General features: G+C 41.4%; 1 protein-coding gene across 2 annotated transcripts in view; it reads left to right on the forward strand.

Annotated features, from left to right (window-relative positions):
- PALLD (palladin, cytoskeletal associated protein) overlaps positions 1–16402 on the forward strand; it is a 219867-nt gene that overhangs the window by 3864 nt on the left and 199601 nt on the right. For both annotated transcript variants that reach the window (XM_083457026.1, XM_083457030.1), the window contains exon 2: positions 3556–4602. In XM_083457026.1, coding sequence (XP_083313152.1) covers positions 3557–4602 — 1046 coding nt within the window. In that variant the 5' untranslated portion in view covers position 3556. The remainder of the gene's footprint in view (positions 1–3555; positions 4603–16402) is intronic.

Consider the following 16402-nt stretch of genomic DNA (forward strand, 5'->3'; position numbering starts at 1 on the left):
GTAGTTTGGATCCATTGCTCCGTGTCCGCTTCTCTGGAGCAGCAGAAAACAACCTTTCTCCCTCTTCTATGTGACATCCTTTTATATATTTGAACATGGCTATCATATCACCCCTTAACCTCCTCTTCTCCAGGCTAAACATGCCCAGCTCCTGTCTAGTCCAACCCTCTGCAATGCAGGAATCACAGCTTAAGAATCCCTGACAGATGGCCATCCAACCTCTGCTTAAAAACATCAAATGAAGGAGCAGCCACCACCTTCTAAAGTAGTCTATTCCACTGTCGAATAGCTCATGAGCAAGAGGTTAGGATAGGTTCAAACCAAAGTTCTAGTCCAGGCTTTCTCAAACTCAGCCTTCCAGAGGTTTTTGACCTACAACTCCCATGATCCTTAGCTAGCAGGAGCAGTGGTCAGGGATGATGGGAATTGTAGTCTCAAAACATCTGGAGGGCCACGTTTGAGGAAACCTGTTTTAGTCAGACATCAATGTGCACACTGATGAGTTAGCTCCCATCTATGCAGGCTTCCGCATACACTTCAGTATCAGGGGCAGGTGAGTGTCCGCAAAGCAATACATAATGCTCCTACCCATTCAAAATAAATGGGGAAGCCTTTGCATATGTTGAAACTTAGACGGTATTCAACCTTCCTCATGGGCTCTGTATTAAACTGGAAATGTGTGTTTAATCTCTCACGTTCTTTTCTAAAGTTCTTAAACTGTGATTCGGACAACTGTGTTCATATTTAAAGCTTTTTAAGGTTACCAGACGTCCCCATTTCCCGGGGACAGTCCCCAGATTTACAAATCAGTCCCCATACAAAATCAATTGAAGTTGAAAAGTGTCCCCGGATTCATTGGAAAAAATCTGGCAACCTTATTTTTGGGTAACTCATTGTTGCATGTAGTTTGTTACAGAAATTGGATTAAAAGGAAAGCAGAGAGCCCAGAATAAACAAAATGCACATTCGTTGCCTGAGAGATTCAGGTGCTAAAATCTCATGGCAAAGAACTCGGTTTCCTAATAGTTTTCTTTTCTGCTCGGTTACACAGTGATATGGCACTGAGAAAGAGAAGAGATATTAAGAGATGCCCAGGCTAGTCCAAGGATTCAAGCACTCTGCCAATCAGTTAAGAGTTTCATGCAAGATAAGCCCCAGAGGAGCTGCTAAATGTAACAGGAGCTTACACAAGTCAATGTAAAATACATCCGATTGCATCTCATGACTGTCAGCCAGGTCATACATCTCTTACAGAAGAAAAGTCGTATGGCATATGGTGATATGCAGCTTTGAAAAACGAAGTGGAAGAATCAGTGCTGTCTTGCTAAACCAGCTTGGTTCATCACTAGGCTGGCTGTCATTTTAGATCTAAACACCTGCCTTCAAACAGAAATGCCGTTATGCATTCATTTAGCTTTTGGTCTACCCACATTTCCAGATGAAGTTCTTCCGTTTCCTTTGCAAAGCCCTGAATGCTTTTAATATACTTCTAAAATATATAACAATGTGTGTTGAACATAGCTTTTGTCTCTTATTCTAGTCCTTGAGAAGTGGAATAAATGTATTATTGTTGTATTTTATGTGTTTATAGATAGAAACATAGAATTGTAGAGTTGGAAGGGACCCTAAGGGTCATCTAATCCAATTCCCTGCAAATACAGGAATCTCAAGTAAATTATATATGACAGATGGTCATCCAATCTCTGCTTAAAATATATGTTCGAATTGATTTAATACTTGTCAACAGCTTTGAAGCCACTTTGGTAATGAAACAGTATATAGATTAATTGATAACAACAACAATGATTAATTTCCGATCTTTCCTCATACCATTCAAAATTCTACAAACTGCTATTATGCCCCACTGAGCTATTGTCTTCTAAACTAAAACGACCCAGAATTATAACTGCAACCTGCTAATTGGTTTAACCACTAGATTAACCTGTTGAAAGGTTACAGTGCATGAGGGCCGACTCTACAATTAGGCATAGTGAGGCAGCTGCCTCAGGTGGCAAATGGTAGGATGTGTGGCAGCAGCAGCCCCACTACTGTTCCTCCTGAGTGCCTTGAGACCTTGAGAGCCAGTGTGGTGGTTAAGAGCAGTAGTCTCGTAATCTGGTGAACCGGGTTTGCGTCTCCACTCCTCCACATGCAGCTGCTGGGTGACCTTGGGCTAGTCACACTTCTTTGAAGTCTCTCAGCCCCACTCACCTCACAGAGTGTTTGTTGTGGGGGAGGAAGGGAAAGGAGAATGTTAGCTGCTTTGAGACTCCTTCGGGTTGTGATAAAGCGGGATATCAAATCCAAACTCCTCCTCCAAACTCCTTCTTAGCCATTCCCTTCCATTTGACGACAGAGATTTGTGTACCATTGCAGGCTGCTCTGAGCTGCCTAAATTAACCTGCTGCTCCCAGGGGAAAGATGATGTTCTGTCACCAATGCTAAACTAGGAATCAACTTCTAGCCCATTCAACTTCCGCATGTTCACCTTAGGCAGCAAAATGCCCCGGGATTGTCCTTCTATGAATGTTTACTCAAAAGTAAGACCCACTACAGGGAATAATGCCTTGTATGTGTCTTTAGGATTGCAGCCTTTGGTTATGAATATTAATAGGGCCAATTTTAATCAGTGAGGAAGATTTTAAATGAATGGCTGTACAAGTCAAGAGCAAATACATTTAAGTTGTTGTGATGTAATGTGACAGGGAATTTAAAAGAAAAGATTAAAGATGGCCCATATTTGTTGCTGGTAGATTTTTGTTTAATTGTAAATTATCTCATACTTTCCTCAGTACCTGAAAAGATACTTTTATTGAGGTTTTTGTGACATGTAAATTTATTTGAATTTGCTTAACTCAGGAATGGGCAACCTATGGCTCTCCAGCTGTTGTTGGACTCCAACTCCCATCAGTCCCAGCCAACATAGCCAAGGATCATGAATTATGGGAGTTGTTGTTGAACAGTGTATGGAGAGCCCCAAGTTCCCTTTCCCTACTTTAAAGGATTTAACGTTCTGAAAGAGAAATTGGTTGACAGCCTTCTGGAGGCTTTGTGCAGTTGCTGTTATAAGTCACAATAGCCTCCTTCTAGAGAAGATTTTGAACATTATTAACAAAATACTTGATTTCTTGGATTTTTTGATTTATTTTTGCTGCATTGAAATTTCCAAGCTTTCGGCAAAACATTCAGGACCCATAGTTACAATTGCATAGAACAGGCATAGGCAAACTCAGCCCTACAGATGTTTTGGGACTACAATTCCCATCATCCCTGACCACTGGTCCTGTTAGCTAGGGATTATGGGAGTTGTAGACCCAAAACATCTGGAGGGCCAAGTTTGCTTATGCCTGGCACAGAACAACTACAGGGACCCTGGCATTGTAGTAGTCAAATACATTGTACCTTTAAATTATAATTTCACTAGGGTCCATAAGGGTTTCAGCGATTTTTCAGTTTTCTCTCTGGTTTTGGAGCTAATAATATGTGAATGAAAAAGAGTAGTTAGGTGACAAAAAGTGTGTGGTCCTTATCAAAACAGAATTTATTCTCTTCCAGCATGCAGGACAGAAGCTGTGAGCAAGCTGTTCCAATGCCTTTAATGATGGAGGCATATTCTGCAGAGAAGAGCACACATGTGGGAAACCACGAAAACACATCTGAGGATTCCTCATCTTATGAACTCTTCTATGATTCCCTATCAGACATACCAGATGGGGAACTTTCAAATGAGCTATCTGCCTTTCTTAGTGACGAAGAAATAAGCAAAAGCCTGGAACTTGCTCACACATCTATTGTGAATTCTGTAAAGGAGGATGGGAACGCAAACCAGGAGTTCACATATTACTTCAACACTTCTCCAAACTCACCAGATAATGCCTCTTCCATTGAGACCAATGGGGATAGTCAAAACACTTCCAATAGGACTCAGGTGACCAGCCCAAACTCACTCCTGATTTCAGCTCAAACTCTCCCAGACCAGAAGAACCAGAACATGTATTCTCAGGAAGCAAACAACATTCACAATGTCACTGGGAAACCATCCAGCATATCTTCCCTGCTGCCTGCAAGACCCAGCTTCATTCGGAGCCTAAAAAATGCTGAAAAGTGTGGTCCAAGCATGCAAAAGCTGAGCCCCAAATCCAAACCAACTTCTGCAGGTGATGTTCCCTTCAAGAATAAGATGTGTGACAAAGCGGCTACTTTAATTGAAGAACTCTCTTCCATCTTTCGTGAAGCAGCCAAGACAAGAGTCAGGAGCCCTGACGGAAACTCCTCTTCTCCAGATAGTGGGTATCTTTCTCCTAAAAACAAGCAACCAACCATGCCTAATTCCATAAGGAATCCAACCCCTGACAAAACATGCCCAGAGATCACACCTGCGAATGAGGTGCCGGAAGACACTCATACTGGAGAGTCTGTGCTCCAAAGGAAAGAAGACTGCAAGGCCAGTGAGAATGCTTCCCTGTACCAGGTCACAAAAGAGATACACAGTCAGCCTTCAGCCCCTCGATTTACCCAGAAACTCAGGAGTCAAGAAGTTGCGGAAGGAAGGAAGGTCCTGCTTGAGTGCAGAGTTGCTGGAAACCCAACACCTCATGTCAGGTAAGACAGGTATTTCAATCCCAACATCTCCTGGGATGGCCATTCTGTTCCTCATATATGACTAACAACTGCTGTATCTCCACACGATAATCTTTATTTAAAAAGGAAGAAGGGTTTTTTTAAAAAAAGTATTCAGATTTTGATCTTAATGGGAATGTATTGCTATGGACCAGCAAAATAATCTCATAATCTGTTCCTATATAGTTGAGTCACATATATACTAGGAGTGTTTAGCAACCACAAGATCTGCATTCTATCTGTCTCAATAGTGTTTGGAAGCACTTACACCCTGCTTCCACAGCCAACTCAGACGAAAATGATGACCCACGTGAAGAACATCTCTGTTTGTTTATTTCAACACCCCTCCCCACAAATCACTGTGATTGGAATGGCCTCGGAAAATAATTCATCCTGAGCAAGGCTTGTTGTTCTATATTTCTATGCTTAATAATTCTGTCTTTAGTAGTGCTTTCCACCAATTTAGCCGATACAGACATCAAAGGTTTGTAGTTTCCTGGATCCTCCATATCCTCTTTTTAAATGCAGCATGGATTACAGGAAGCAGTAATTAAGTTTATCATCCATACAATATATTAATTACACAACATCTGGTAGTTGCATCTCATCCCCTTCCTGCAAACAGCCAAAGACTTAAGGGTGCATACTATCAGGCACAGATTTCCAAATTTTCCATAGAGATGCAAAGAACCCGGGCTCTCCTCCAAGGTGCATGACATCTGAAATTAAAAACAATAGGAATGGGGTACCTAATCATGCATTAGCATTTGAACTCGCATAACCTGAAGTCAGTGCAACACTGCCATGCAGGAAGTAGTTTTTTGGGGGTTTTTTAAAGGATTTAAGTGTATTGTAAAAGTGCCTCCTAAACTCAGCAAAATGAATTTGATTTGCTGATTTCCAGTGCATAAACACAAGTAAAATGTGTGACCTAACAGCTATGTAGGGAATGGCTTCTTAACCTTAACATATCAGTTTCCTTTGCATATCAAATGTGTTCCTTAAAAGAGTGTGAGGTCAATAGAGTTGTCATTCATTCACATTTTGGCAAGCTTATGTTCTTACAGTTATGGTAATTACTTTCACATGCAGCCAGTGCTTTTCCATTCTCCCTCTCCTCCATGCCCCTTAATTCCATGTGAACCTTACAGTGGTTGTGCTCAGATAAACTGCGGTATGTAGCGATGGGAATGGAGGGCTCCTATGTGTGACACATACTGCACTATGTATCCATGTCAAATGGAAGGGGACAGGCCACCTTCAAAGAAAGAGTTCCTCGTGAGCTCCTTTCTTCCCTTGGCTGCCTCCAAATATGACAATAAACTGTTGTTTATCATGACAGAGTTGAATCCAGCTTCCCTTATGGATTATGCACTGCTCCTCATCCCTCTTCTCCAAAACTGATTAATCTTAACTAAAGTGTTTAAAAAAGAAAAGGGGGTGGGGACCAATTTCAGGCCAAACTTGTCTCAAGCTCATTTTTTCTCAACAAGCCATGATTAAGATCAACCTTAGTTTAAAGTTAGGGTGCAATGCTAAACTGTGGTTAATTGAAATTGGAAGTGAAAGCTTCCATTCCAGACTTACAGCTGCGCTGGAGAAAGAGATGGAAAAGGGAGCGTATAAGCCTGGACAGAGGCTTGGTTAGGAACAAAGGAAGCTGCCTTAGACTGAGTCAGACCACTGGATCCACCTATCTTGGTACTGACTGGCAGCAGCTCTTCAGGGTTTCAGGCAGGAGTCTCTCCCAGCCCTACCTGGATATACCTGGGGATCACACCTGGGACCTTCTGCATGCAAAGCAGATGCTCTGACCACTGAGCATCCTCGTCTCATTGGCTCGTTCCTCTCATGATAATGTCTGACTGTAGCCAATCTGTAAGTGCAAATTTCAGTTCTCAACTTTGTATCAAACACCTCACCACTACCAAACATTCCAATATTAAAATCTAGCAACCCCGTTCCTATGATTAAGGATTATTTCATACACTCCTCAGGTTCACACATTTATTGGACTAGCACGAGCTTTTGTATGGTGAATGGCTAAGGGCACCCTATCCTGTTATTCGGAGACAGAAGAAGATGCTGCTGTTGCTGGACTAAAGATTGTAAGAGTATAAAAGCGTATTGGAGCACACTTTGCCCAATTTGAGAAACACTATTATTCTCTCCAGTTTCATAAGCAAAACATATCAAATCTCATTTAGATGTCCATTTATTTTGTTTGCTTGCTTGCTTGCTTGCTTGCGAGACTTTAGCTCAGGTGGAGCTGGTAGAGAATGATGTCTGAAATCTTGGAGAGATGCTGCCAGTCAGTGTAGACAATATTAACCTAGAAAGACCAATGGTGTGACTCAGTACAGGGCAGCTTCCTATGTTCTTATGTTAATGTCCACTGTAGCCCCAAATGCTCTTACATCCTCAGCTTATCAAGCCGATTTCTAAATACAGTGGTACCTCAGGTTAAGTACCTAACTCATTCCGGAGGTCCGTACTTAACCTGAAACTGTTCTTAACCTGAAGCACCACTTTAGCTAATGGGGCCTCCTGCTGCCTCTGCGCTGCCAGAGCAGGATTTCTGTTCTCATCTTGAAGCAAAGTTCTTAACCTGAAGCACTATTTCTGGGTTAGTGGAGTCTGTAACCTGAAGAGTCCGTAACCTGAAGCGTATGTAACCTGAGGTACCACTGTATATAGTTTTCCCAGTTTTAGCCTGGTGTCTTTCCCCTGTGGTCTGTCCTCTCAGAACCCCATCATGTGCTTCAGAAAGCCAAAATCTATTTATATTTCTATCCTAACCATCCTTCTGGAATATATCTGGGCAGATTTTTTCCTTTCACTGGGCAGATAGATGGGAAAACCATCTGCATCCCCATATCTTCTGGCCTTGCTCTGAAGTGCCCAGTTGGTGGTGCCCATGATGAATAAGCTTAATGAGCCTGTGCAACTTTTCCAGGTGGGCACCAGGCAAACATCAGAACCCCTTGGATGCCAGAGCAGGTCAGCAAATAGGCTCTCATGTTGCGCACAATTATTTCTGTGGAACAGTGGGAGCAAGTTCTCCCTCAGCACTAAGCAACACTAGCTCTGATTCTGCTTCAGTAACCTGAGAACTGGGCAGCAGGAATGAAGGAGAGAGGAAGTTGAGCTTCCAGCTTTGCTAGAAAGAGGGAAATCACCTCTGATCCTTCAAATATCCAGGTATATGTTTAGGGCTAAGGAAGGAGCACATATTGCCAAAGGGAAAAATATTTTTATTTTTGAAAAAGATCTTATATACAAATAGTGAGCTCCTTCTCATAGTGTGGATCCCTATGCAGCCAAATGGCACCATCCACACAGAAAGGCCAGAGTTTGTTATGTGAGCTAGAAGCTGGAAGCAAAGCAGCAAGCTGGGAATCCAGAGAGTCAGAGCCATGCCCGATTTCTGCTTGAATCCAAGGCTGCGGCTATGGGTGAACCCTTCCATCATAGGCTCAGGTTGTATATATGTGTAAATAAACCATATATCATAAAGACACCACAGTCTCTGCTGCTCCTCATTCTAAAGGAAACCCAACCCTGGGTAAGCGCCTGAACCCTGTGGAGAAGTTGCACCTCTCAGAGATTGGGGTGGTGTGCAACAGTATTCAAAGTGCGTTTGTGAGACAACTATCAAACGTGAACTCACCCTAAGGCAGAACATGCAAAAAGTGAAAACGCATACTTCTGCGCATTGATACTCTACAGTGGTACCTCAGGTTAAGTACTTAATTCATTCCGGAGGTCCATTCTTAACCTGAAACTGTTCTTAACCTGAAGCACCACTTTGGGGCCTCCTGCTGCTGCTGCGCCACCAAAGCACGATTTCTGTTCTTATCCTAAAGCAAAGTTCTGAACCTGAAGCACTATTTCTGGGTTAGCGGAGTCTGTAACCTGAAGCGTATGTAACCTGAAGCGAATGTAACCCGAGGTACCACTGTATTGTATTTCTTCCAAGACCTGCCCACATGACTGTACTTTTAATGCACATTCAAAACACATTTTCTCCCTTCAAAGAATTCTGGGCAATGTAGTGTACTCCTCAGAGTTACAATTCCGAGCAACCCTATAACAAGCTGCAGTGCCCAGAATTTGATTTGAATGTGCTTTAAAGGTATAATGTGTATTCAGCCCAAGCATCAAGAAAAATGTTGTTTGTGTGCAGGCTGTGTTTCTTTCAGAGGGGCTGCTTACAGTGAATATGGTTAATTGCTATTTTTTGTTGGTGAGGCATCTGTCACTGAACCTAGGGACACTGAATTCTTTGATTTGTAAAGTATTCATACACAGCCACTGCCTCTTGTTTTATCCCAAGAAGCCTCATTTTATCTTTTTTCAAATCAAATCAGCACAATTCTTACCTCCTTGTTTCACTAAAAACAGTTTACACTGTCAGTTTAAGGCTGCAGTTGTACACGTACATCCCTGAGAATTGTCCCTACTAAACACAGAGGGGTTTACTAATTCGTAGAGTAGCATAGGACTGTGCTGTAAGTGTAATTGCTTCAGCTCTTCGTGTAACAGCACTATCCAGAATGGATGTTGGATAGTTGTTAAATTGCTGCACATTAATTTTACCCTGCTGCATTATGTTAAGCTACATATTCTTCCCCTGTCCATAACAAGGACTGTTTATTTTAACTATACAAAGTGATGGAAAGTGGGAAAACCTGGTAGGCTACTAGATAGATTTTGACAGCTGTGCAATTGTCTGTGTTTTGCACTGTTGTTACATTTCTTCAACTGAAGATGTCACTCTATCTCAAGTGAGGCAAAGGACGGGGAGTACTTTAACTGTTCCTTTTTTAGTGAGCAACACCAGGGGGCAGAACATTGCATTTTTACATGTACAATCAGCTACTCACAGAGTTCATGTTGAACAGTAAACTTTGTGCTGTTATTCAGATCACTTTTTAGGAAATCCATGTTAGAGACCACCTTAGATTATTGATTTAAAGACTTAGCAGACTGTGGAGACATCTATATATATATAGAGAGAGAGGTCTAATTCAGTTTTCATTTATATTTTTGAATAATATTATTTTAATGCATTTTATACAGCTTGGCAGTTTTGAAAGTTTTAAATATTCACTTGTTCAAGTGATATTGTACAGAAATGTAGTGGAGGGGTTTTTTAACACCCTCGCACTCACAACTTCCAGTAAATTCTGCATTGTTAAGTTCAAAAAAATTCCTTTCTTCACCCACCAGACTGAAGAAAGAACAGCTATAGTTGTTATAATTTATTCAATAGCAGCAGATGGTGGTGCTGTAAGACAGGAGCTAATTGGGTTGTCTCCAGACTAAGTTAGGTGTACTTATGTCCCACTGACAACCATTAAAAAAGTTAGCTCTAACTTAACTTGGGCCTCATTGATTTAAATGGAGTTCAACCAACATAGTTTGGATCTAGCCTACTGTTTCTTCAGATTTTAGAATTGAATTTGAGGGTGGAGAATGTACAGTGATTGCAATCTACTGCCATGCTCATAAGTCATAGCCTAAATGTCCACATCAATTGACCCATACCAAAGCCATGTTTCAAAATGTTTATTAAAAATCCTATACAGCTCCTTAAAAACTCTTCTGCATGCTCTTGCACACAATAACTTTGGTCAGCTATGCTTGCAGAAGCCACATTCGTTCTGAAAGATGAAATATTCTATCATTTTACTTTTTGTAACCATCTGGTCTGGGACTAGTCACTGACCAGACAGAAGATTATCTGGGAGTCCTAATACATCATCTTGAGTTCCATGAAAGAAAAGCAGGATATACATGAAATAAAATAAATGATAGATTTCTAATTTAAAATATTTTTTTTGCTGAATTTGATTTTAAAGGAGATATTGTCAGAACCAAACTAGATGTGACACTGTTCATGCAGTTAGCAATTGCATGGATATTTTTTCAGAGTAAACAGCAGGTACAGAGGGACCCAATTCTGACTGGGACTGCAACCGGGCAGAATGCTTCCCATCCTTTGCTGCAGTCCCAATCCAGACTGGGGCCTCTGCTTGACATTTGCATTGGAGGAAAGATACCATTGGGGCCAAAGGGAACTTTCCACCTCATGAAAATAGGTGGCGTGAGTTCCTTGACCAAGACAGGAACCAAAGTGGCATTTGCACAGTGTCAACCACATCACTGCCTTGCTCCTCCTACTCGCCCTCCTAATAAGCGGCACGGCCTGCATAATACATTATCTACAGGTCTACCTGTGCTCTAGAGAGAGAAAGGCCACTTTCATACTAATATGCTGAAATGCTGAGCCGCCTAATCCTTTAAGAGTGACAGCCAAATCTGCCCTTTTGTAAACTCAAGTGAGGAAGCCGTTTTATTGCCAATACATTTGTAATCGTTTTGGGAACTCGGCTCTTCTGACATCTAGCTGTGCTGTTTTGCAAAACAGCATTCTGTAACATGTGCTGATGTGCCCCACAGTCTTATGTGTGGGAGGGAAAATAATCACTCCTTGATCTCTCTCTCCCCTCCCCCTCCCCCCCACTTATGCATAGTTTTGGAGCCCTGGGGCTGCTATAAATTTGGTAAAAACAAGCCTTGCAGCAAGTTCTCTATAAATCAAGACCTGTTGTTAAGAGGGAGTGTTTGGGGAGAAAGGTGGTGTCATGAGATTGGCAATGTCTTCTTCCAGAGATTTAATTGGCTATAATATCCCAGTTGCTCTTGTCAACAGAACTTGGAAAACATTGGGAATAATTCAGACATGCATGTACATTTCTTGATATATCTAGTCGTTCAGTGACTCACAGATGAATGCAGCGGCTCATCCAGGAGTTTACTGACAGCCTATCAGCTCCTGCATGGGGAAGGAGACCCAACACCCACACCATGCGGCAATGACAGAGGCAGGGAGATTGCTACCTCACCACAGTACAGATGTGCAGTTGCTAATTGGCTATCAGTGTCCAGTGATGCCTGACAATGTCATTGCCCATACTCAGTGGTGCTGCCTATTCAGTAGCTACAGGCTGGCATGTTGCTCTGATAGCAGCCTCCCATGCCTCTTCTACCACTTTGCTCAGCTCTCTTGGAAGAATGGCATGCCTCTCTCCCCAGCTGCAGTGATTTTCAACTCTCCAGCCATTTGTGTGTATAGTAGAGCTCCAAAATCTTCCTAATACCTGCACATCTCATGGCAACTAACATGCAGCCACTGAAATTTATAGCAGTTTCACAAACAACTCGAGATAAGGAGCTGCTGGTGATAGCGTGAGTGAAGCTGTCCTTTGCGTACTGGCCAGTTACCATTTGGTCAATTTTTGTAATCATATTGTCTCAGATTACATTAAGGCAGAGGAAATAAACCTGTAGTCCCAAGACAGCATGGCCAATGATAGAAGCAGTCCTGCAAAACCTGGTGGTCCACAATTTCCCCACTCCTGCATTAATACATGGCATTCAAGCACTGACTCGTAGTCATTTGTTTGGAAAATAAGGGTCATTGTTTGATTCCTTGGCTATAGCTGGAAATTTCAGACATTAGAGATCCTGTCTCCCTATTTGTGTATACAAATTAATGCATGGAATTCCTCCATGCTTAAATTTCTTGGGTGAGACTTGAGGACTAATATGCTTCCCAAACTTTGCACGATAAAAAAAACCACTATTGGCTGTATGATTGTATATGTACACACAACCTTTCGAATAAAAAATGCAGCCATACTTTTAATGCATTTTGCTCACATTACATTTCTTTCACAATACACATTCTTGAAAATTGCATATTCATAGCAATTGCTTAAAACTTTTTGATTGTTGCATATATTACAAAAGAGGCCAGATTCTCTAGGCAACACTTAGCTATTATCAACACTTCTGTTAACTCAACATATTGCCTGGATTTCTCTCTCTCTCTCTCTCTCTCTCTCACACACACACACACACACACACACACGAACACACACTTCAGTTTCCTTGAAGTTTCACAAGTTCACCACTATCTTGTTGATTTGATAAAAAGGAAATAGATGGCTTATGTTCTAATCTGATAATTATATGCTTATTTAGCAATCTTCACAAATCATTATTTTTCATTTTTGAAAGTATGCTAAGTGGAATAGCCTGCATGTAGAAGAGCTCCCCTTGAAATTGTAGGATTCAGCCAGCCTTGGGAATATGGGAGGAAAAAAACCTCTCAGCGAAGAATTACAGTTGGAATAAATTGTAGTACTGGAACCACAGTCATTGTTTATTGGTGCTCATACATCTACAATGTAGTGCTTACAAACCAACCTAAATTGTTATGCTTAGTGGGTTTTTGACATCTATCCGTGTTTGCTTTCTGGCAAGATAACATCTTGGACGGTTTAAAATTCTTGGAGACAAATATGACAATTGAATAACCAAATTTAGTTGACACATTTTTGTGGGATGCAGTCCACTGCTTCATAAATATTTATGTGGCAAATACAATTATCACTTTAAACCATTACATGGTAAGCAAAGAATGTTTCAAAATATCTGAACTGTGCAGTGTCTAAAATGTGTGTGTGTGTGTGTGTGTGTGTGTGTTTGAAAGGGTTAACAAAATGAAATAGCAGGCACTGAGTAACTATATTAGACTGGGATTTTTTGGAACTCATTTTGCACTTGAGGTTTTTAGGGCAATTTTAAACTGGCAGCAATGTTGCACCCAAGAACTGATGTATGGTCTGGACCAAAATATATGTGATGTTGGAAGCTGCATTTGTTTATTTGTGTGTCTTGCTCTGTTCGCATATAAAGCAGGATGGGCTGTATTATTTTGACATTTAAAAAGGCACGTGGATCGGGAAAGCAGAACACTTACCTCTCCCTGCATGACCTACTGACACCCCATCGCTTCACACTCTTTTCTCCCAACCCAGCACATTTCCACAACCATTAGGGTGGAAGAAACAAAAAGGCATGGGGTTGTATGTAACATTAATCAAACTTACAAGTATACCCATTTGAATGACTGCCTTAGATTTCAGTGGGTCCAGTCTGAGTTGGCTATAATTCTGTGATATCATCATAGATACCGATCCACAAAAGGGGTCTGTAATTTATAATTAAAAATGCAATGTCCAAAATTGATTTCCATCCTCATTGACTGAAGTTCATGCTTTCACGTGTAGGAGAGCCACCTTTAAAAAAAGTCCAATAAGCCTCGTACTATGGATACAGCCTTTATAGATGCAACATTCTGGTTCAGTTTTATATAATTGACTTTGGCATTACAAGTTTACTGGATGTTACAGTTTATCTTAGGAAAAGGTCCAAAAGAGGATGGGACCTATGTCATCTTAAGAGCTCTGAGGTTTCTCAACGAACTAGCAAATAGGATTCTCCATAAAAGTTTTTCTTAAGCAAACTACAAGTAAAAGCAAGTTTTCAAAATCTAGCACAGGCCACTTGTGCTGTAGAGGTATTTGCCCCTCAGCTCCTGTTTCATCAGCTTCAAAGCAAACATCAGCTGATGTTCCTTCATGTTTAACATGCATGTAATAAAAATGATTATTACTTTGCCCTTGCACTGCCTTCATATCAAAGGATCTGCATGCTTATGTATCTCTGTCATATGCTGGAAGCCTTTCTTCATGTTCTTCATCTGAAATGGGAATCCTTGACCATGGGGCATGGAGAAGAAAGGGGATAATATAATGTGCTGTGTGGAATTGTTAAACACACAAAACAGGTCTGAATGTCAAAAGGAGCCCACCAGCCGTGTATGGCAGCTCATTGGGGGCTCACTAAACCTCCACCACCTGCCCACCTAGATTTCAAAATGCTGGGAGGAGGCAATCAACCATTTGGTAGTCCACAACCATTTGGTAGCTGATAAACTTCATTTGGGGTGATGGGTCACAAATGGCAAAAGCCAATGCACAGGCCGGATCACTTCACTATAAAGTGACTATGTGTTTTATTATAGGCTACAATCCGCTGCAGGAAAGACAGTAAGAGTCAAAGCATACTTCTTCCTTCAGAATAATAACCTAGAGTCTAACCAGCTTTCCACAGAAAACAGTGCACTACTGAGCATTCTTCGAAACAGATCCCTAAGGAGGGAAGTATACTAAAGAAGAATTCACTTCAACAAATACCTGCTAAAATAATTAGTCTAAAGTTCATGTAAGTTCCCTTTGCCCAAGCGTGCCCAATAATAAGGAAATGGGGCATATTAGAACTGCAAAAAAAATTATTTAGTGCTCCTAGACTACTTTAGTGCACAGTGGCCATGTCTATAAAATATAGCTACTGATCTTGGTTATAAAGTTATAGTCGCATGTTGTTAAGTCTGATGTTTTCACAGGTGGACAGATAAGAATGATTTCATTGTCTGCAGTTGGCAGACAGAGTACTATGCAAGCAAGAGCAGAAAGAGATTACGGTATTCATTATTTTCATTTGTAATTGAAGGCTTCACAATGATTCCTCCACAGACAATATTACTTAACAATTCTAAATTTCCATTTGTTCACTCGCACCCATCTGGAAAGAAGTGGTGCAGATCTCTAGTTTTTTTCCTTGTGGTGCGAGAGGTGCAGAAGAAAGGTGCTGGATTGTGGGGGGAAGACCTGGGTGTATTCAGACATGGGGAATATTGCATTAGTTTTCCGTATTATAATGCTATAATGCTGTCCTATTTTCTAGTTTTCCTTTCACATGCAGTACCTGTTGTTTTGTGGGACCCGGGTGGCGCTGTGGTCTAAACTACCGAGCTTCTTGGGCTGGCCAATCATAAGGACAGCAGTTCGAATCCGTGTGAAGGGGTGACCACCCGTTGCTTTTTTCCCTGCAACAAGGGAGGAGCAAATCTATTTTAGCAATGTTAATATAATGTACAAACCAGGTCACTATGTCTGGGGTGTTGGTTAAAGCAGAGTTCCGTGCCCAGCGGAAGGATGAGGAGTACGTGCTGCATACTCTTGGTTGCTTTATTTACAGTTCAAAGCAGTTATATTACAGAAAGACATCTTGCCTCTGCCGGAGCAGAAAAGCATCCTCTCTCCTCGACAGCTTGGAGAGAAACAACACAGTGAAAAACAGGAAACCAGTGTACGTCACATCCAGTCTCCCTTTCCCGTGAGAAACTCCAACAGTACAGTACAGACTGTGGAATGTAAACACCTGTCTCGTGACAAGCCCTTTCGCTGCACAGTGAAGGAAAACAGAAACCAACATCCTCCCCCTTTCTGTGAACATCACTGGGCAGCGTGTTCGTACAATATCAGTACAAACCCAACTTCTGCACATAGGTACAGTGTTGATCCCTTGATACAATCTTGGATAATACATCAGCAGGAATTTTATTACCTGGCATATAGGACACCGTTACGAGTCCCTTCTGAATACATTCCCTAGCATGCTGCAATTTTAATTGCAAGTGCTTCGTGCTTTGCTTACAACCTTCAGACTTCAGCAAAGCCAAACATGCTTTGTTGTCCTGGTAAACCTGGATTGGACATTTGACAGGAATTTTCATATCTTTGCACAATTGTATCAACCATTCACAATCCTTAAGTGAATAAGACAGTGCATTCAGTTCAGCTTCACAAGTACTTAAGCTAACTGTTGTTTGCTTCTTGCATGACCAATCAAACAGACCCTGATTGTACATGTAGCAAACTCCAGACGTACTTTTCCTGTCTTCAGTGTCACTTCCAAAACTTGCATCTGCAAATATCTCAAGACCACCAGACTTCTGATTGCTAAATCTCAGTCTGTAATGCATAGTGCCTTTCAAATACCGCGCTATGCGTTTCAGAGCTTT

The sequence above is a fragment of the Podarcis tiliguerta genome (genome assembly GCF_965153285.1).
Source record: "Podarcis tiliguerta genome assembly, chromosome: 9".
NCBI lineage: Eukaryota > Metazoa > Chordata > Lepidosauria > Squamata > Lacertidae > Podarcis > Podarcis tiliguerta.